Below are 16909 nucleotides of genomic sequence, written 5' to 3' on the forward strand. Positions count from 1 at the left end.
CAGCACTGGGGCAGGTGAGAGAAACTTAAAGTTACCGGTCGCCCCCAAAAGAAACTTAAACTGGTGTGTGAACAGCAGAGCTCAGAGAAGAAGGAGAGCTGAATGAGGACAGTTTCATGTTAAATCCACCGCAACAGGCAGACAAGAATCCATCACCATGGATTCTTATCTGTGTTTGTATCTTAAGTTAGTAGCCGGGTAATAAGTAGGCTAATGTATGGTTAGCAGCAGTGGTGTAGTCTACTTTTTTGCAGTGGGTATACTGTCATACATGTGCTCATCCATCCTAGAGCGACACATCGCGGAGCGACACCTCATGAATTTTTTAATTTCCCCTTGGGAATCAATAAAGTATCTATCTATCTATCTATCTATCTATCTATCTATCTATCTATCTATCTATCTATCTATCCATCTATCTATCTGAACACACCATCACACTCACTAATGCATAGAGTATGCATTATTTTGAGATTGGCTATGTGTCATCAACATGTCAATGTATTATAAGCATTTTTATGTACCTTTTAACTGCCAGTGGCATTAATCAAAATAATGAGCAATGATGATAAAATCTTCAAGGATTGATTAACTGATTTATTTATTTTTTTTAATCTCAACATATAAAGTAATGCAAAATAAATATTTTCACATCCTGACCCACACATCATATTTCACACTAAAAACATCTTTGTTTCACAGATCACAAGTATCACACAATAATCATTTTAAACATATTTACTCTTCATTTCATTAGAAAAAAGTATGAACAACAGTACAGAAAACACATGGAAATCTTTGTAGAGTGCCATCAAGACCTACACAAATGGGAACACTTCTACAGTAGGTAGTCTACTCTACAGGACTTTCCAGACATTTTTATTCTCAGGCATCTGAGGTGTGCATGGCCTCCTTGTTTGAGTGGCAGAGCGATGGGTTCTCAGCCATGTTTTTACATACTTCCTTGGCTCAAAAAGTGTTAAAGGGGGCCCATTGATGCTGATCATCATCAAATGACTTACATTTGACAACAACAGTGTAGATCTCTTGTCTGTGCATATATTGTTCATGAGACTGAAGCCCCTTTCACACTCAGCAGTGCTGCAGGGGATGGTTTGCATGCACTGCATGAGTGGCTTTAGGTTTTCAGGCTCACTGTCTGGGTGCTCAAGGATATCTCTCATACCATTAACTGCTTGCTCCTCACCAAGATTGAATCGCCTGCAGAGTCTTTTCACTTGTGCCTCACCATGCCGAATGCCAGGGCTTGATGGCCAGTTGCCTGTATCCAGAACACTGAGATCGTGAAGCATTTCACCATCAAATGACAGGCGCTTCTCCAGATTGTTAATCAGACTTTGTAGGAATTGTTTAGCATCTATTGGTCTGAGCTTTCCATTTGACTCTAAGGGAACAGAGCCTAAATGTCCTAACGTTTGCGCAGTCAGTGCCTCCTCTAGTTTCTCTCCTGGACTATCTTTGAACGATGCCAGCACTCTTATGGTTCGCTTTAGAAGCTGGTCTGCTCTCAGGAGTGTGAGAGAATGGGCCTGGAGTTGCTGAGACAGGTTTCCAAGTTCACTTAGTGCATCATACATGAGTCCCAGGTCACAAAGGAATTCTTTGCTTTGCATTCGACATGCCAGGCCTCTGTAAGTTTGTCTCTCTTTTTTTTGCTGCTTCTTGTTGGGTCTCCTGCAGCATTTTCAAAATGTCTGTTTAGTGCCTCATATGATGTCCACACAGCCTTTACAGAACGGAAACTGCTGGCCACCCATCTCGTATTTAAAACTCTGCCTATTTTCAGCACTTGCGAGCCCAGTTCTTTTGCTGCTCCTAGAAGCTCCCGTGAATTTTTGTTGGACTGACTGTAGAGATTGTGGATCTTCTCTAGAAACACTTTGAAGTGATTGACTGCCTGAACCTCATCCACAGCATCAGATACAGCCAGTTCCAAACGGTGGTTCATGCAATGCCATGTGAAGAGGTTAGGGTACCTTGCGGTGAGCCTGGTTGCCACACCAGAGTTCTTGCCTAACATGACACTGGCTCCATCAGAAACAAATGAGACCCAGTTCTTTTGAAGCCACTCTTCAGTGAAGCCTGCAGTGTCCAAACAGTTCAGCAGAGCTTCTTCTATATCCACTGCTCTTTGGCTCTCCAGCTCAACCAGCTCCAGGAACAAAAATTCAGGAGTACCTCCATCCACTGAGGCTTTCAAGTTAACAATCATTGCAGATTTGTGGCTGAGAGATGTAGCTTCGTCAATGAGAACAGACAACTTGCTTGAACACGTCACAATACTCTGGACTATCTTCTCCTGCATCTCTTTTGCTATGTGTTCTACAATTTTTGTTGAACTGTACCTCGAGTGCAGATTAGTGCCCATGTTGGCACCATTTTTTTCCTGAAGTTCAATGAGACTCTCATGATCAGTAAAGGGTCGGCTCATCTTTGCAAGATAGTATGCTGTTCTGAATACAGAATCTGTCTCTGCAAACACAGTCTCTGACAAGGCTTTCACCATATTTCCGACTAAATCCTGTTCACCCTTCTCAATGAGCTCCTGGGCTATTTTGTGTGCTCTGGATACCTCATGTCGTCTAATCTTGTTTCTCAAAGAGGCCAGAGATGTTGATCTGCTTGAACCCGAGGCCTGGATCTTAAACTGCACCCACTCCTCAGACATGGACACTCGTTCTTCTGTGAGGACAGCAGTTGATTTTGTAGAGTTGCAAAGAGCACAACCTGGAAACAAAACAAGACCACAACAAATTAGCATAAAACAAGTTTTTACCAATAACATCTGCAGAAAAGAGCCAAGATTTACCCAAACTAATTTAAAAAACTGTTACAATACCTACATCATGGCTTACAAATGCATGAAAAGCAGATAAAAGGAGAATAGCTTTTACTTGATGACTGACAGCTAACGTTATCGGTAATTTGATTGTGCATATGTTTTAAATTGACACACTTTTAACATGACCATGAATTTAATCTCATTTGCATAGTCAGCAACTATAAATTTCTGTTGTTTAGATCAGCTTTGCATGTATCCTGACATTTACCTAACTTTCTTTCCCTCCACTCCAACCAAGGATGCCTGTTTTTAAATTCCCTAGCCTGGCTTTCAGACCACAAGGCTGGCCAGGAACCCTCATCTGTGTCATCATCTGAAACAAGGAAATAATTTAAACATTGTGTTCTGTTTATCACAACACACACACACACACACACACACACACACACACACACACACACACACACACAACATTTTCATCCCTTCACACATCCCATGTATATCGTAACGACACCAATTATCGATTCTTTAGTTCGAAAATTCTAAAACAACAACGTTTTTTAATACCTCAAAATAACATTTTAAAAATGAACCTTACATTTTTCAGTAGCCATAGGCGTGTAGATTTGAACAAAAAATGGTTTGGTTCTTACCGGGGATATTACCTCCTGAAATTGTTTACCACTCTCGGAGTTAGTGCTGGCCTCTCTATGTGCTGGCCTGGTGGTTCGCCTATTTTCGCCCCTTCACACTGTACATCAATGGTTAGACCGAGAATTCTGGTCGCTAATCAAAATTTAACTGGAGCTCCAAGCGGTTTTGTACACGCAGCCTTACAACACTGTGAGTCACGGTAAAATGTAATTTTTGGTAAGTAGCTAATTTAGATACACTTATGGTGTGGGTGCTTGCGTGTCTTTACGAATCATCCGTCTTAGTTTGTATAGAAATGAATATTAAATGACATACTCGTTAGGAGGAGATAATAGGTGTCGTTCTGATAGCCCCCACCCTGCTATCGGTTAGCCTCATTCAATCACACACACACATCATTGCACAATAAAGCTGAGCGACCAACCTCATTTCACCAAATGTTTTACACAAACACACAAACCTACACTCACCAACACTAACGTTGGTCAAGTTGCTAGTTCTGACTAACTAGCCTATCCCCTGCTACAGTTACGTTAATGATAGCCAAGCTAATTTCACTTACCTGGTAACTTTGAAGCAGCACCGGGCTCGTCTGTCACGTCTATGATGACAGCCGCCTCATCTGGCTCTTCCGCTGTAGCTGTACTGTTTAACCTCTGAAAACAGCTTGATATTGTTGTCTGTTGTTTTCGTTTCATGTTTAACATTCTGATAAATGAAAGACATGTAGCTTCTTGGGCGCCTCGCGCGTTTTCAATGATGTTTTGATTTGGAATGCCTGCGCGAGGTTTGAGCCAGAGATGTCATTGGTCGGAGCCAGGTCACAGGGTCACACACAGGCCACAGGCAACAGAAGCCTCATACGCCCAAAATTGATTGACACAGGCGAAACAGTGAAAGGGAAACAGAAGGGTCGAAGCCGTGAAAATGTTGCCACAAAATGATGTTGTTACGTATCATCGTGCATTTTTCAGAGGGTATACGGAAATAACTGATGTTTTGCAGTGGGTATACGGCGTATACCCGCGTATCACGTAGACTACACCCCTGGTTAGCAGGTAGAACGCCTTCAGGGTGAGACAAGACCCTGACATGGCGTTTACCTACGGAGTCGTATGTTTTGTTGCTCTGAGTTGCCTGCAGTGAATGTGACAAACAGAACATCCAATCACCTTCTGAGTTGTTCTTTCAGGAGTGTTGAACATTTGAATATGAAATATATATCATATGCATTGTGCTATCATTATGCATACATTCTGTATATATCGGTATGCTAAAACACATTTTGCACAGTAAGACAAAGTGGAACATACAGTTGCCAGTGTTGCATGTAATTCTAGCTAACTGACATATGAGTGCTCTGATTGAGTTAAGAAACTTGTCTTAACAGTAACCACCACTCTTTGATACAGTAACATTGTAAAATCATAAATAGAAAACAAGCACTGCTCAGTTTAGTTACCACATTATAAATGAATTGTCAGTAAACCATGAGTACTTGATACATTTTGGATTGAAGCATTCATTGTGGGGTAATGTTGTCTGTATTTTTCTAATAGCCTTGTTGGTTCAGCGTTAGCTTCAGGTTCTTTCCCCACAAACATAGTTTCAGTTTGAATTTTGAACTGGTAATGAAACAGACTGAAATGAATACCAATGTCTCTTATTGACCTGTAAAAGTAAAGAGCCCATTGACTTTCAGACTGACTCTTTCCATGTGAATATATTTGATGCCTGTAAACACTGCTTAGGCATGGACAACGCTGTTAATGGCAACTTTAAAAACAGTGTTGTTATTTTTAATGTGGCAAAGATTTAGAGTGATATGATGAACTGTTAATTGACATCAGGAGGAGATTTAAAGAAAAAAATACTACATACTAGTGAGCAGGTCAATAAAATCAAATAGTTTAAAGGTACCACTTTGTCCAGAGGGGGCACCAAAAAGAACACGCAACAAAAGTTTGTCAGAGCTTTAACAAATCTAAGAGGTCAAAAAAAGCAAATCACATGATCATTAACGCACACTGGGCATGAGTGTGCAGGTGTGAACAGGCCGGAAATTTCCCTCCGACTGTACCGGACTTTATCCTTCCAAACTAGGAGTACAATTTCTGTGTGAAGTCAGGGTTAGTGGATGTGAGAAGCAGGTGGGATTTTAAATGACCAGTGGGAACCTGGAACAGCGACATAAGACAGTTGAATGAAATCATTTGAAATTAAAGATGTCTACATCTGTCAGTTCTCTCGTAGCATTAGCAATAGCATAGCATCTCTGACTCTTTGTCCATGATCATGTTGTAAAAATCACACTGTGCTGTAAGCAGTGTGCTTTTCATCTCATGTCCTGTCTCCAGAGACTCAAATTCCCTCCTGCCCGGCTTCCATTCATGCTGCACGAGAAACATTGGAAAACTTCAGGGGCAGAGTCCCTGAAAATTTCAAGAAAATGTCAGTGTTGCGTGTGTGAAAGAGGCTAGAGATTGAAGAGGTGAAGGCTGCAGTAAAGACAGAATTTACTATATGTCATGGTCCTTTTTCTTTCGTTGTCTCCAAAAGACATTTTTGAATAACCAAATTAGTATTTGTATTTTTCTTTCAGGGCAGGCCTGAAGAAACTGTTCCTCTGAGAAATCTAAATCCTGTGCTTTTCCATCCTTCCCCCTCACACTGCCTGCCATCTGCAAATTCAACAACCTAAAACTTAGGACCATGCACACTGTTACTGATGTCTTCACTGATCATTTTACGGTTCAGATTAAAAAAGTTGTTATCCTGTTGTGGTTTGTTGTCTCACTTTGTCAGAGTGTCATGTCAGCAACAAACTTAACATGTACTTGTTACCACAGGAAGCAGTGGTGGGTGAAACTCTCAGAAAACAGACTAAAGTTTATATTAGACAGAATGAACAAAGTCACTGTGATGTGTTGTTATGATAAGATACTGTTTTTCAGCTCCCCTGTCACGTGACACGTCTTATCATTCACCATGAAAGTGAAGTTATTTGCAACAATAGAGCTGTCACATGGGTCTGCTGCTGCTGGTGTTGGCTCCTGTTGCAGAGGTGCCTGTTTTCCTCTCGGACAACCCCCCCCCCCTACAGCCGTCACTCCACTCCCTCCTCCCCCGTCCACGTGCTCTCGCTCATCTGGATGGGTATGAGCTGGGCTACTTCAAACACGTGCCACCCTGCCCCCCTCCTTACCATCCCCGCCCCCCACCAACACCAGCAACAGCAGCAGCAGCAGCAGCAGCACCTCGCTCACTATCAGCCTGTTTTCTTTGTCCAGCCCATCTCGCTCTGTGCTGTGTGATTTACTGGAGCCTGGGAGACATGTGATCACTCTGCTGGATACCAAGAACTCCAGGCAGCCTGTGTTTTTGGAGGAGGAGGAGGAAGAGAAGGAATAAGGAAAACAATATGACACAACTGTCAGCTGCGTCTATCAGGACGTTCTGTTTTGACCCGAGAACATGCAGGTTCTGCAAGAAGACACAGTTAACACTTAAAGGGAATAAAACTCAAATTAAACTGTAAATGATTAAATATTCAGGAACAGTGTGTCCCGTTGACTCAACTTTCAAGCTGTAACTCTCTTTACAAATACAGAGTTAGCTTGCTTTTAAAACTATTTCTCATTGAGTGGTTTTATGATGAGTAATAAAGGTTGTATGCCAGTAAGTGGGACATCTGGTCAAAGTCTTCAGGGAAGGATGACCCACATTGAAGGATTCTTAAAATCTTATCAGAGGTTGAAAATGTGCGTGACCCTACACATGACGACAAACAGTGACAGATTTTACACTTCGGCTCCTGCAGTGTTTGAGTCCACACTGGAGAAACTGGACTTCAGAGTAGACTTTAGAGTAAACAAACATGGCGGAAGCTGTGATGTTCATCAAGATATACATTGCTAGCTGCTTAGCTACCTGTTGCACCCACCTTGGTTGTGATTTTTCTCCAACTCCTCTCTATGTCAGTTCGATAGCGGGATGTTGTACAGACGTGTGAACACTCGTGTTGTCGCCACAGATCATCAAGTGTGTCTTCCATTTCTGACATTCATCTAAATTTATGGTCTTTGCTGTGCTTCCTTCTTCAGTCATCTTGCGTGCTCGGCTGTACTCCAGGCTCCTTCCGCACAACAGGATACCTCATTGTAAATATTGAACATGTTTAATATTTACAATTACAAGACAGTGCTGTCACAATGTTCTTCCATGTAGATCAGGGAAGGTGAAGTCACTCTACACATGCCTCGTACTGCAAGAAAATCTGGAAAGATAATCTTCGTTCACATTTGAACACATTAATAAGAGTATTATTTTTATTTCTTGGGCATCTTTGCCTTTAATGGATAGGTCAGCTGAAGAGAGACAGGATATGTAGGGAGCAGAGAGACAGGGAGGACGTACAGTAAATGGTCGAGGCTGGAATCGAACCTTCAGTCTCTGCGACGAGGGCTATAACCTCTGTATATGGGGCGCGCACTTAGACTGCTAGGCCAACAGTGCCCCAGAGTAATGGTATTCTGTTCAAATATGGTTTTAAATTCACTATAAACATGAATCAATCAGATGTCTTCATCAGTTTGACATGAAATACAGTTAGATTTATCAAATTCCACTAAAGAGCGTACAAAACATGGAGGTAGTCTCAGTGACGCATTAGTTTCTGAAGCAGACTTCTGAAGCCTATTGATGGCGGCCATATTGGAAATGATGACTCAACCTAAGTTTCGGTCGACTTAATTCTGGAAAACTTGTAAGCTTTAAATCTTCAAAACTAGTAAGTTGGGTGCAGACTTGGCCTAATGGTTAAGTTGCGTGCCTATGCAGAGGTTTGAATCCAGCCTGAGGCCTCTTTCTCTCATGTCATTCCCCGACTCTCTCCCACCTTCCTACACTGTCCTCTCCTCTGTGAATAAATGAAAAAAAACAAAAAAATGCAATTTAAAAAAAAACAAAAAACTAAAAAGTTATTTTGAACCAGGTTGTGAACATGTTTAGTGTTAATGCAAATATCTGCTTTTTTGAATGGGTGTGGATGTGGTTTCAAGTGCTCTGCAGCCACCCTCAAGTGGACACTTGAGGAACTGCAGTTTTTAGCACTTCTAATTTGGCTTCATTTCTCAAGTTCAGAGGTTGCCGCTTGGTTATGAGACAAAATTAACCTTTCCCACATGCCTACAGGTCACTTCTGTCAGGTTTTTGTGCATCTGTAAAGAAGGGCACTCCTATGTGTTGGACACTAGAGGTATCATGTGTTTATTTATGGATCTATGGACACCATTCATACATGAAAGGGTAAATGAGGCGTAAGAACCATCAGCAATCGGGACTTTGCTAGGTTTCTGGTCCACAATCAGCCTGATTATCTTGTCGTGTGAACCCCACGTTATGCACGAAGTATATCAAATTATACTTGACACTGTCAAAAACAAGAACATAGACTCTAGATAAGTGTTGCACTGAATTGTAAACTGAGAGAAGCCATGTGCATAACAGATGACAACAAATGCATAAGTAAATGTCTGGATCCTTGAAGAAAAGTGAGGTGAGAAAAGAAATTAAACTCTGTGGTGCATTTTTATGGAGAAAAATCCTCTCATCAAGGCTGAACTTCTCCCGTATGTGCCTCTCATGGAAGGTAGAAAGTAAATGAAACTCTTCCATGAAATCTGAAAAATACAATCTCCAGTTTGACTGAATTCCCAGCTGGATTCCTGGTTATTCTTTAATTAATTCAGTTGTGTTTTGTAAACAACAGAAATGTTGAAATGTTTAAAATTTTCTCTGATATACACATCTGACTGGCGTTTTCCCCACGGCAGTGGTGGCCAGGGACCATGTGAAGTGTAGCGTATTTAAGAGCCAAATTGTTGAGCATAGTTTATATCCCTGAGGGAGAAGAGTGTTAAAGAACAACACAGTAAATACATCTAGTAGATTTATCATCCATATGAACTGTTTCATTGTGTTAAGTGCTGTTTTTCCAGGCGTGAACGAACTATACATTCTGCTAAATATAGTTGTGTCGTGGTTTAAGGACACAGCTCAGTACTTGATCTCATAGCAGGGAATGAGAGTCATCCGAGGGGAGCCATCCTTGCAGACTTTTCCCTTCAGGACAAATGCATGGTTTCACTTGCTGCAGCAGCTGTTTTCTTTAAGTTCCCAAACTAAGACCCACTTAACAAACACTTTCAAGATACAATGGATCAATTGTTAGGGTTAAAGGGGATTTGGGGAATTTTAAACCGGTCAACTATTCCTTTATTTATTTATTTATTTGAACAGATCTTTGGTTCAAACTGACCTGTATGTATGAAAAGTTGTAATGGCTGTAACATTAGCCCTGTTTCCATGGATCAACTATGAACAGAAAAGTAGCCTTATAAGAATCAAAATACTTCATGTCAAGGTAGCATTATTTAACAGAACACCCCATTTCCACTGAACCATCAACCAAATCCAACTCAACCAATTCTTCCTCTGCTGTTTCTGGCAGCATGACGGCTCTGTGCATGTCACAGTAGATCTAATCTGATTAAATGCATGTTGCATGTATTCATACATATAATTTGAATCATTTTAAGTTTTATGGGTAAACAATTAAGTTGGACTCTCCAATAAGAATGGTTTTAAACAGGCTGAAAAAATAGTGCAAATGTAAGCGCTGACATCGAAAAGTCGGGTCTAGAGGTCTTGTTTTTTCCACTGCCAGGCTCATGTTGTTGAATATCTGACGACATTTAAGGAAGGAGTCCTGCAGAGATAGACCTTTTGTTTGCCAGTAACAGCTGTTGCATCACTCTCTCCAAGCTCTGCAGACTCCACTGACAAATACTTTTGTTTTGCCTTGCATGACACTGGAGCTGCTGATCCGTAGCTTCCTGCAATAGCCTTCCTGTAATTTTGGTGTTTTTCATACGTTTAGTTTAGATCCAATACTATTTTTGCAACACAATAACACAAAGAATTTACCATTTAAGGCAGTGTTATGCTAAAAATGTGTGTTATGCAATGTTAGAATGAATGTTCAATGATGTCTGGTTTAAAGAAACAGCACATTATTTAAAAACAAGGACCAGGTTTGGAAATATATCCTCTGACATGTTGATGTCAGAGCCAGCTGTTTGAGCACACAAAGGAAATGCAAATGTACCGGCCTCCTTTCTCCAAAATCTGAGCTAACCCCAACCAGTTTGAGTGAAGATATTGTTTATTTATGCAGAAGATTAGAGCAAATAATCTTTACAGTGTGAAATATTATGAATAACATAAAAGAAGCCTCCTTTAGAGATACTTTTACATATTCAGATATTCTGTCAGGCCTTTAAATGTTGTAGAAAATGTCCTGAGTGCTTCCCAACAGCAGTATTTTTCTTTTAACCTTTAGCCATCCAGTGAAAGTGAACCTCTATTTTCAGCTTCCATTCATTCAGCTTCACACATTCACACTCCAGAGCTGCTCCACATAACCACTGTTTTCTATTGGAGCCCTGAGAGGCTAAGTGCCTAGCTTAAGGCCATGTTGAGAGAGTTACTCACTCTTTTTCCCACACACCCTTTTCTCAAACTGTGTAAGCCAACTCGTAACCGCTTGCTCAAACATAACACTTCGCAACTTCCTGGTCTGCAGAGTGTGTCATTACTGACATGTGCTTTTCAACTATTATTTATGTCTGACTTTAAAAGGCACTGTCCCTTTAAGAGGCTTTAAAACATCATTCTGTCCCCAAAACAGGATCTGATTGTGAGTAAATATTCAAGACGTATTCAAGAAAGTCTTCATGGTACCCGGTGATTTCCTTTAAAGTAAACAGCAGGCAGCTTGTTATTGTGCTTATCATGACTCTTCCTCCCCACAACAGTCAAAAGGGACGTCACAGGCCTCGGGGGCGGGTTGTTATCCTGGCTAAGAGCAGCCAGGCCAAACACAAGTTTCCCAACATGACCGAAGCGAAGAGAGAGCAAACAAAATAACAGGGCGGAGAAACAGCATTCCAAGAGTGCTAAGAATAGCTAACTGGACCCTGTGCTCCCAGCACTAAGTTCACAGCTCGTCTTAGGCAACAAGCAGGGAGAGTCTGAGCACGTTGCCAAAACTTTGCCAGGTTGATGTGTGCAAAGCTGAGGACTTTGGTTACTGAAGCTCCAGACCAAATAACAGCTGGAGACGGGTTCTAAAGATAAATCTAAATTACAGCAACAAACCATTAATGTTTGAATAATTATTAACACTTTCCATAAATAACAATTACAGAGTAATCCACACAGATAAAGAGCCTCTTTTTATGTGACTGTGTGGCGGTTTGAAATACTGAAGAGCGGCTGGAGGTGAAAGATAAACTAGATAACAGAAGAAAGATCTCCCTCACACTGTCACCACATTGATTTATCTCCACACAGAGAGGGACGTTCATCACAGACAGACACTGCACACACACAAAAGAGCTCCTGGCTTTAGGTGCTGCAGAAGTGAGTTTCACTGTGTTGGAAAACTGCTTTGTACAGTGGCCCTGAGGTTCAAAATACAATAACCAAATTAAATATGATTTCAAGGTAGAGAATATTTCACTAAGCACAACAACTTCCAACAAAACATGATTTCCTGAACAGATTTCACAAGACGACGTTACGCCTTTTAACGTCTGAAAAATCAAACACTTTCTCAACATTTTATAAACATTTCAAATGACTCACGAGGTGACATTTCTGAGCGCTCCACAGGAAACTAGAGGTTTCTTAATGCTGGAAACATTTGAAATGACTCGAAAAGATAATCAAATAAAAGTCACAACACAGTAAAGACATGTCGACACAAAACACAAAACAAGGTTCACATCACCCAAAGTTTTAGGAAAAACATTTAAGAGGGCATTTCACAAAGCGTGACACGCCACAAAACACGTGTCATAAACCATAACATTCAGTAAAATAAAACAGTACAAACACAGCATTCAAAAAATACAACAACATTTCAGGAAGCTTTCAACTAGGGATGCACGACATATGGAGCTGACAGGTTATTGGCTCAAATCTTAATCATGACCATTTATTTGATAAAACAACAAAATATGATTTCATTTACTTCTTAACAAGTCTACACATTCCAGCACAGTATGTGGCGGTATCAAAAGGCAACCTCCGACCGCGAGTATTGAAGCCAATGTGGAAGAGTTAAAAACTGCAGTTCCTTGAGTGTCCACTTGAGGCTGGTTCCCGAAGTACTGGAAACCACATACACACCCATTAAAGAAGGACGATCTATACAGCAGGAATAAACATGTTTACAGTCTGGTTCAAAGAAGTAGTTTAGTCTGCATAGCTCATTTCTCTTTTGGCACACACTGTGGGGGGGGGGGGGGGGGGGGGGGGGGGTTCATAAGGCTGCATTTTTTAAGATATTAAAATGAAAAGTTTTCCATAATGAGAGGCACAACTGACTTGATTGACAGGCGGGAACACTGTAGCTGTTAGCGAAAAGTGTAATGCCCGTCTCTTTACCTCACACTAGCTCGACAGAAGTTAGGTTGACTTCAACATTTCCAATATGGCTTCCGCCGACGATAGGCTTCAAAACAGCGCTTCAGAAACAGATGGGTGATGTCACGGATACTATGTGCATTGTTTATACAGCCCATTGGTGGAATGCAATCAACCGTCAAATTCAGAGTAAAGAAGAAGCTGACAAAAGAGTAAAAATGGCGCCACCAGTGTGGATGTTTTTCACTGTTTAAAAGAATTATAACATGATTCTGTATTCTGAGAGGAGGACAAAAGTCCCCAAGTTTAAACACAATGAATCTCTTTTATAAAATAAGACATTTCAAAATAAACATTATATTTCTCAAAGCCTGATACTATAAATATAAGAGTTTTTGTTTTTTTAAAGAAAAATGCACAAAGCAGCATGAAATTAAAAAAAAAAATCCATCAATACATAACATTTCACAATGCATGATATAGCACTAAAGAAAACAATATTTCAGGTGATAGCATCCCCAAAGTATGCTTCCAGCAAATGTCTTTAAAAACACACATCACCAAACCTTTTATGAAAAGGAAATGACACAAAACAGAATTAAAAAAAAGACATATTTTCCAGAAAAGAAAGCCAGAATCAAATTACACACACACACACACGCACACACACCTACACACACACACACACACACACACACACACACACACACACACACACACACACACACACACAAACACATTTCATGATATAAGAGAAGAACAAGATCATAACAGAATATTTTTTAAAGCTATTATTTAACTTATGAGACGCTTTAAACAACATTTAAAAATTCACCTGTAGCCCTGAAAGCAAAAACAAGGACTAAGAATATGGGCTGACTACTAAAGAGAGGACAGAGTGGAGAAAAATGACATTTCTGATTTTTAAAAACATCATCATGATGTTATTTTGACAAGATTAAGACCCAATCATTGGAAGTAAATCACACAATAATAGGTTTATTTTCTGCTGAAGTAAGCCAGGGTGAAGCATCAGTGTAGCCAACTTTCTACAGGGAAGCTGAGACCTCCTTGAAACTGTTAAATGAGCACTACTCTGGAGGATGTAATGAACAAAGAGAGGACTTGTTCGGGTTGCACATGTAAATGCTGCACAGACAGAGAAGTTGTTTAATACTAACAGAGTTACAGAGTTACAGTAAATTCTGTGTCTGATCCCAGAGGTGTATGCTAGTGATGTCAAACTATAGAAGACAATTCTACGCTGTGGCACAATCTGGGGTCATCATTTTTACTTTTATGTTAATAAAAGTTATTAAGTATTTTATTTGTGACAGAGAAGCTGCTGAATGAGAGTTTGTTACTCACTGAACTCATAATTAAACTGTTACAACCCAGCAGTTATCACACAAACCAGTAGATGCATCTTTTAGTATTTACAGATTATTGTTTCAAAAATAATCTTTGAGATTAGTTTATCTTTTGATTTGTACTGTTGACTACTTCAGGGTGCTTTTTATATTACCATCCTATCGTCCAGTTAGTGATGAAATATGAACCTCACACTTAGAGCTCAATCACACTGGCACAGGGACAGAGATTAACCCTGCAGGGAAGTCTGGTCAGTCAGCCTCCACACCTCCAGCTTTCCAGTGAGTTCTTGTTTTTCTTACAGATGGAAACTTTATTTTATTTGCTTGGTACCTAGACTTGAGCAAGTAAAGCAAAAAGACAGTGAGGGAAAGAACAACTGTAGAAGTTCATACAGTTTGATGGTTTTGCAATAACATTATGAAAGTCTAAACTTAGCCTGGAGTGTCTGTGAACAGTGACGACAGGAGGTTAACCTGTGACTGCTGTGTCACATGAGGAGGTCAGGCAGACGCTTAACTGATGCTCATGAGACCTGCGTCATATATTATGTGTCTGCAGTATGACATCAAAGTCACGGCATTGTGAGTTTGGGCCTATTTCATGTTAGTGAGTCTGTGTTTGAAATGAGTGTTTCAAAAGAGGACACGATGCTGCGGTGAGTCATGGAGCATTCACACGACTCAGAATCAACAGACAGTCTTTAAGGTTGTGAACAAACAGGCACATTGTGCCACTATTACTCATTACACTGTAAGAAATGTTCAACTGAGCAAGTCTTTCATTCTGTTTTTGGATTGAAGCTGCAAAAAATGTGACTTACTGTGAGGCTCTTCAATGGAGGCCTGGTCACAGGAGGAAAACCAGGGGTTTGGGATGAATTCAACTCACTTCAAAGGGAATTGAAGCAGTTAGTCGATTTACTACACCTTGAACCATTTACCTATTTGAAAAGGTCCCAACAGTGCAAACCTATAATGCAGTTTATTCATTTGTATAAAGTGTTATATATAGTGTGTTATATATACTCCACAAAAGAGCAGGCACACTTTTAAGAAAGGCATCGTAAATAGGTAATGCCTGTGCCTGACTTCACATCAGTTTGTTCTGGTGTGATGGTCACTGTCGCAAAGCAGGTGATTATATTCATATACGTTTACCGTGTCTTGACTGAGTGACCTGACAGGCTACACGTTGGACCAACACCAATCTTTGCTTGACATCCTCCACAATGTGCAAAATGTCGATATGTAACAAACCAAACTTCACCACAGAGCCGACCTATGGGCTGTAACTGAGCTAATTCATGTTGCCCAACCGAGGTCGAACCAGTGTTGTCTGATTTGTTTCCATGAAGGCGCAGCCTGGGTTACATATCTGTTTATGAAGTGTCCTTGATGGGCTACATATATGTTCAATGTATGGATGGAGCCCACATGGGACTCATCTGATGCTCGTACCTGTGGTCTAAATGGTGCTCCCATTAATAGCCAATATTATTTTGGGTGGCGCTTTGAAGCCCAACCACTGAATCCTGTAAAATCTCTCTTTTAGCTTAGCAAACTAAGGTAAGTAGTATGGAGCAGTATGGATCCCTCTCAGATATGTTGTCTGTGTCAACTACAAAATATTTGGCACTGATTGATTTCTCTTGTTTCACGATGCCTTTTAGATGAATCTTACATTTTTGTGACTGCGATGTGGAAAAAACACAGCTGCACGGCCACAGTTTTCAATTCCAGTCTGGTCTACAAAAATATTTAGTGCAAAATGATCCAGAGATATGTCAAAGCTCTCTTTTGAATATGTCAGTATTTCCATGACAATATTAAATCATATCTCATTTCACACTTTGGCGGTTTGGCTGAGCCAGCTTTAGCATGGAGGATTTCCAAATCCAGAGACAGAAAGACATCCAGACAGTTAGCTGACTGTTATGTGGGCTAATGCCTTAAACCAGTCAATACTTGCTGCTACCTATAAGCATTGAAACGTTTTAACATGCAGGGTAGAAGGTAAATGGAGGTACAAAAAACAATGTGACATCTTTTATTCTTACTCTGATGCTGACAGCAAGGTCTCCCCGACCTTGCTGTCAGCTCATATTGGTATCAGATAGGGGTTGTTTCTTAGAATAGATTTGAATACTCTTCCAGGAGAATCAGACAGAAGCAGTAAAGGCATACAATGATGAGAAAGTCACAGTGTTAAAACTGTGATTTACAAAAATGAGTGAAATACTGGGGCTAGTAGGGATTTGATCCCGTAGCTTGAACCTTAAACAGACTTAAACATCTCAGAAGTAATCTGCTCCCTCACTTTTCAAGAGGAAATCATCTGTGTTGAAAAATTAAGCCACTGTAGATAGTTCCCCCAGAGTCCACTTGGGGCTTGCTCCAAAAGTCCAGGAGACCCATTTGACCCCAATGTTTAAATGCCCATTTCTACAGCTGAAATAAACATGTTCACAGCCCAGTTCATAAATGGTTTTGGTCTGAGTAGCTCTTTTCGCTGTTGGTAAGGTGGTTACATTTTTTATTACACATTTGTTTTGAAGAATTTAAGGCTACAAGAATGCATCATCAGGCA

General features: G+C 40.5%; 1 protein-coding gene and 1 long non-coding RNA gene across 2 annotated transcripts; one reads left to right on the forward strand and one right to left on the reverse strand.

The window, feature by feature from the left end:
- Positions 1-1582: 1582 nt before the first annotated feature.
- LOC117828309 (E3 SUMO-protein ligase KIAA1586-like) lies at positions 1583-3465 on the reverse strand. Its single transcript, XM_034705348.1, has 3 exons — positions 3457-3465; positions 3072-3176; positions 1583-2748 (listed from the first exon to the last, which is right to left on the reverse strand). The coding sequence occupies exon 3, from the start codon at positions 2687-2689 to the stop codon at positions 1583-1585; it is 1107 nt and encodes a 368-aa protein (XP_034561239.1). The 5' UTR covers positions 2690-2748; positions 3072-3176; positions 3457-3465.
- Positions 3466-5511: 2046 nt separating this feature from the next.
- LOC117828517 lies at positions 5512-6235 on the forward strand. Its single transcript, XR_004634417.1, has 2 exons — positions 5512-5948; positions 6060-6235. It is a non-coding gene; the product is annotated as an uncharacterized LOC117828517 (long non-coding RNA).
- The last annotated feature ends 10674 nt before the right edge of the window (positions 6236-16909 follow it).

Source organism: Notolabrus celidotus, chromosome 16, assembly GCF_009762535.1.
Source record: "Notolabrus celidotus isolate fNotCel1 chromosome 16, fNotCel1.pri, whole genome shotgun sequence".
Classification (NCBI taxonomy): Eukaryota; Metazoa; Chordata; class Actinopteri; order Labriformes; family Labridae; genus Notolabrus; species Notolabrus celidotus.

Bases quoted from the DNA above. Each gene is read 5' to 3' on its own strand.
- LOC117828309 (XM_034705348.1), bottom strand. From the start codon at position 2,689: ATGTCTGAGGAGTGGGTGCAGTTTAAGATCCAGGCCTCGGGTTCAAGC.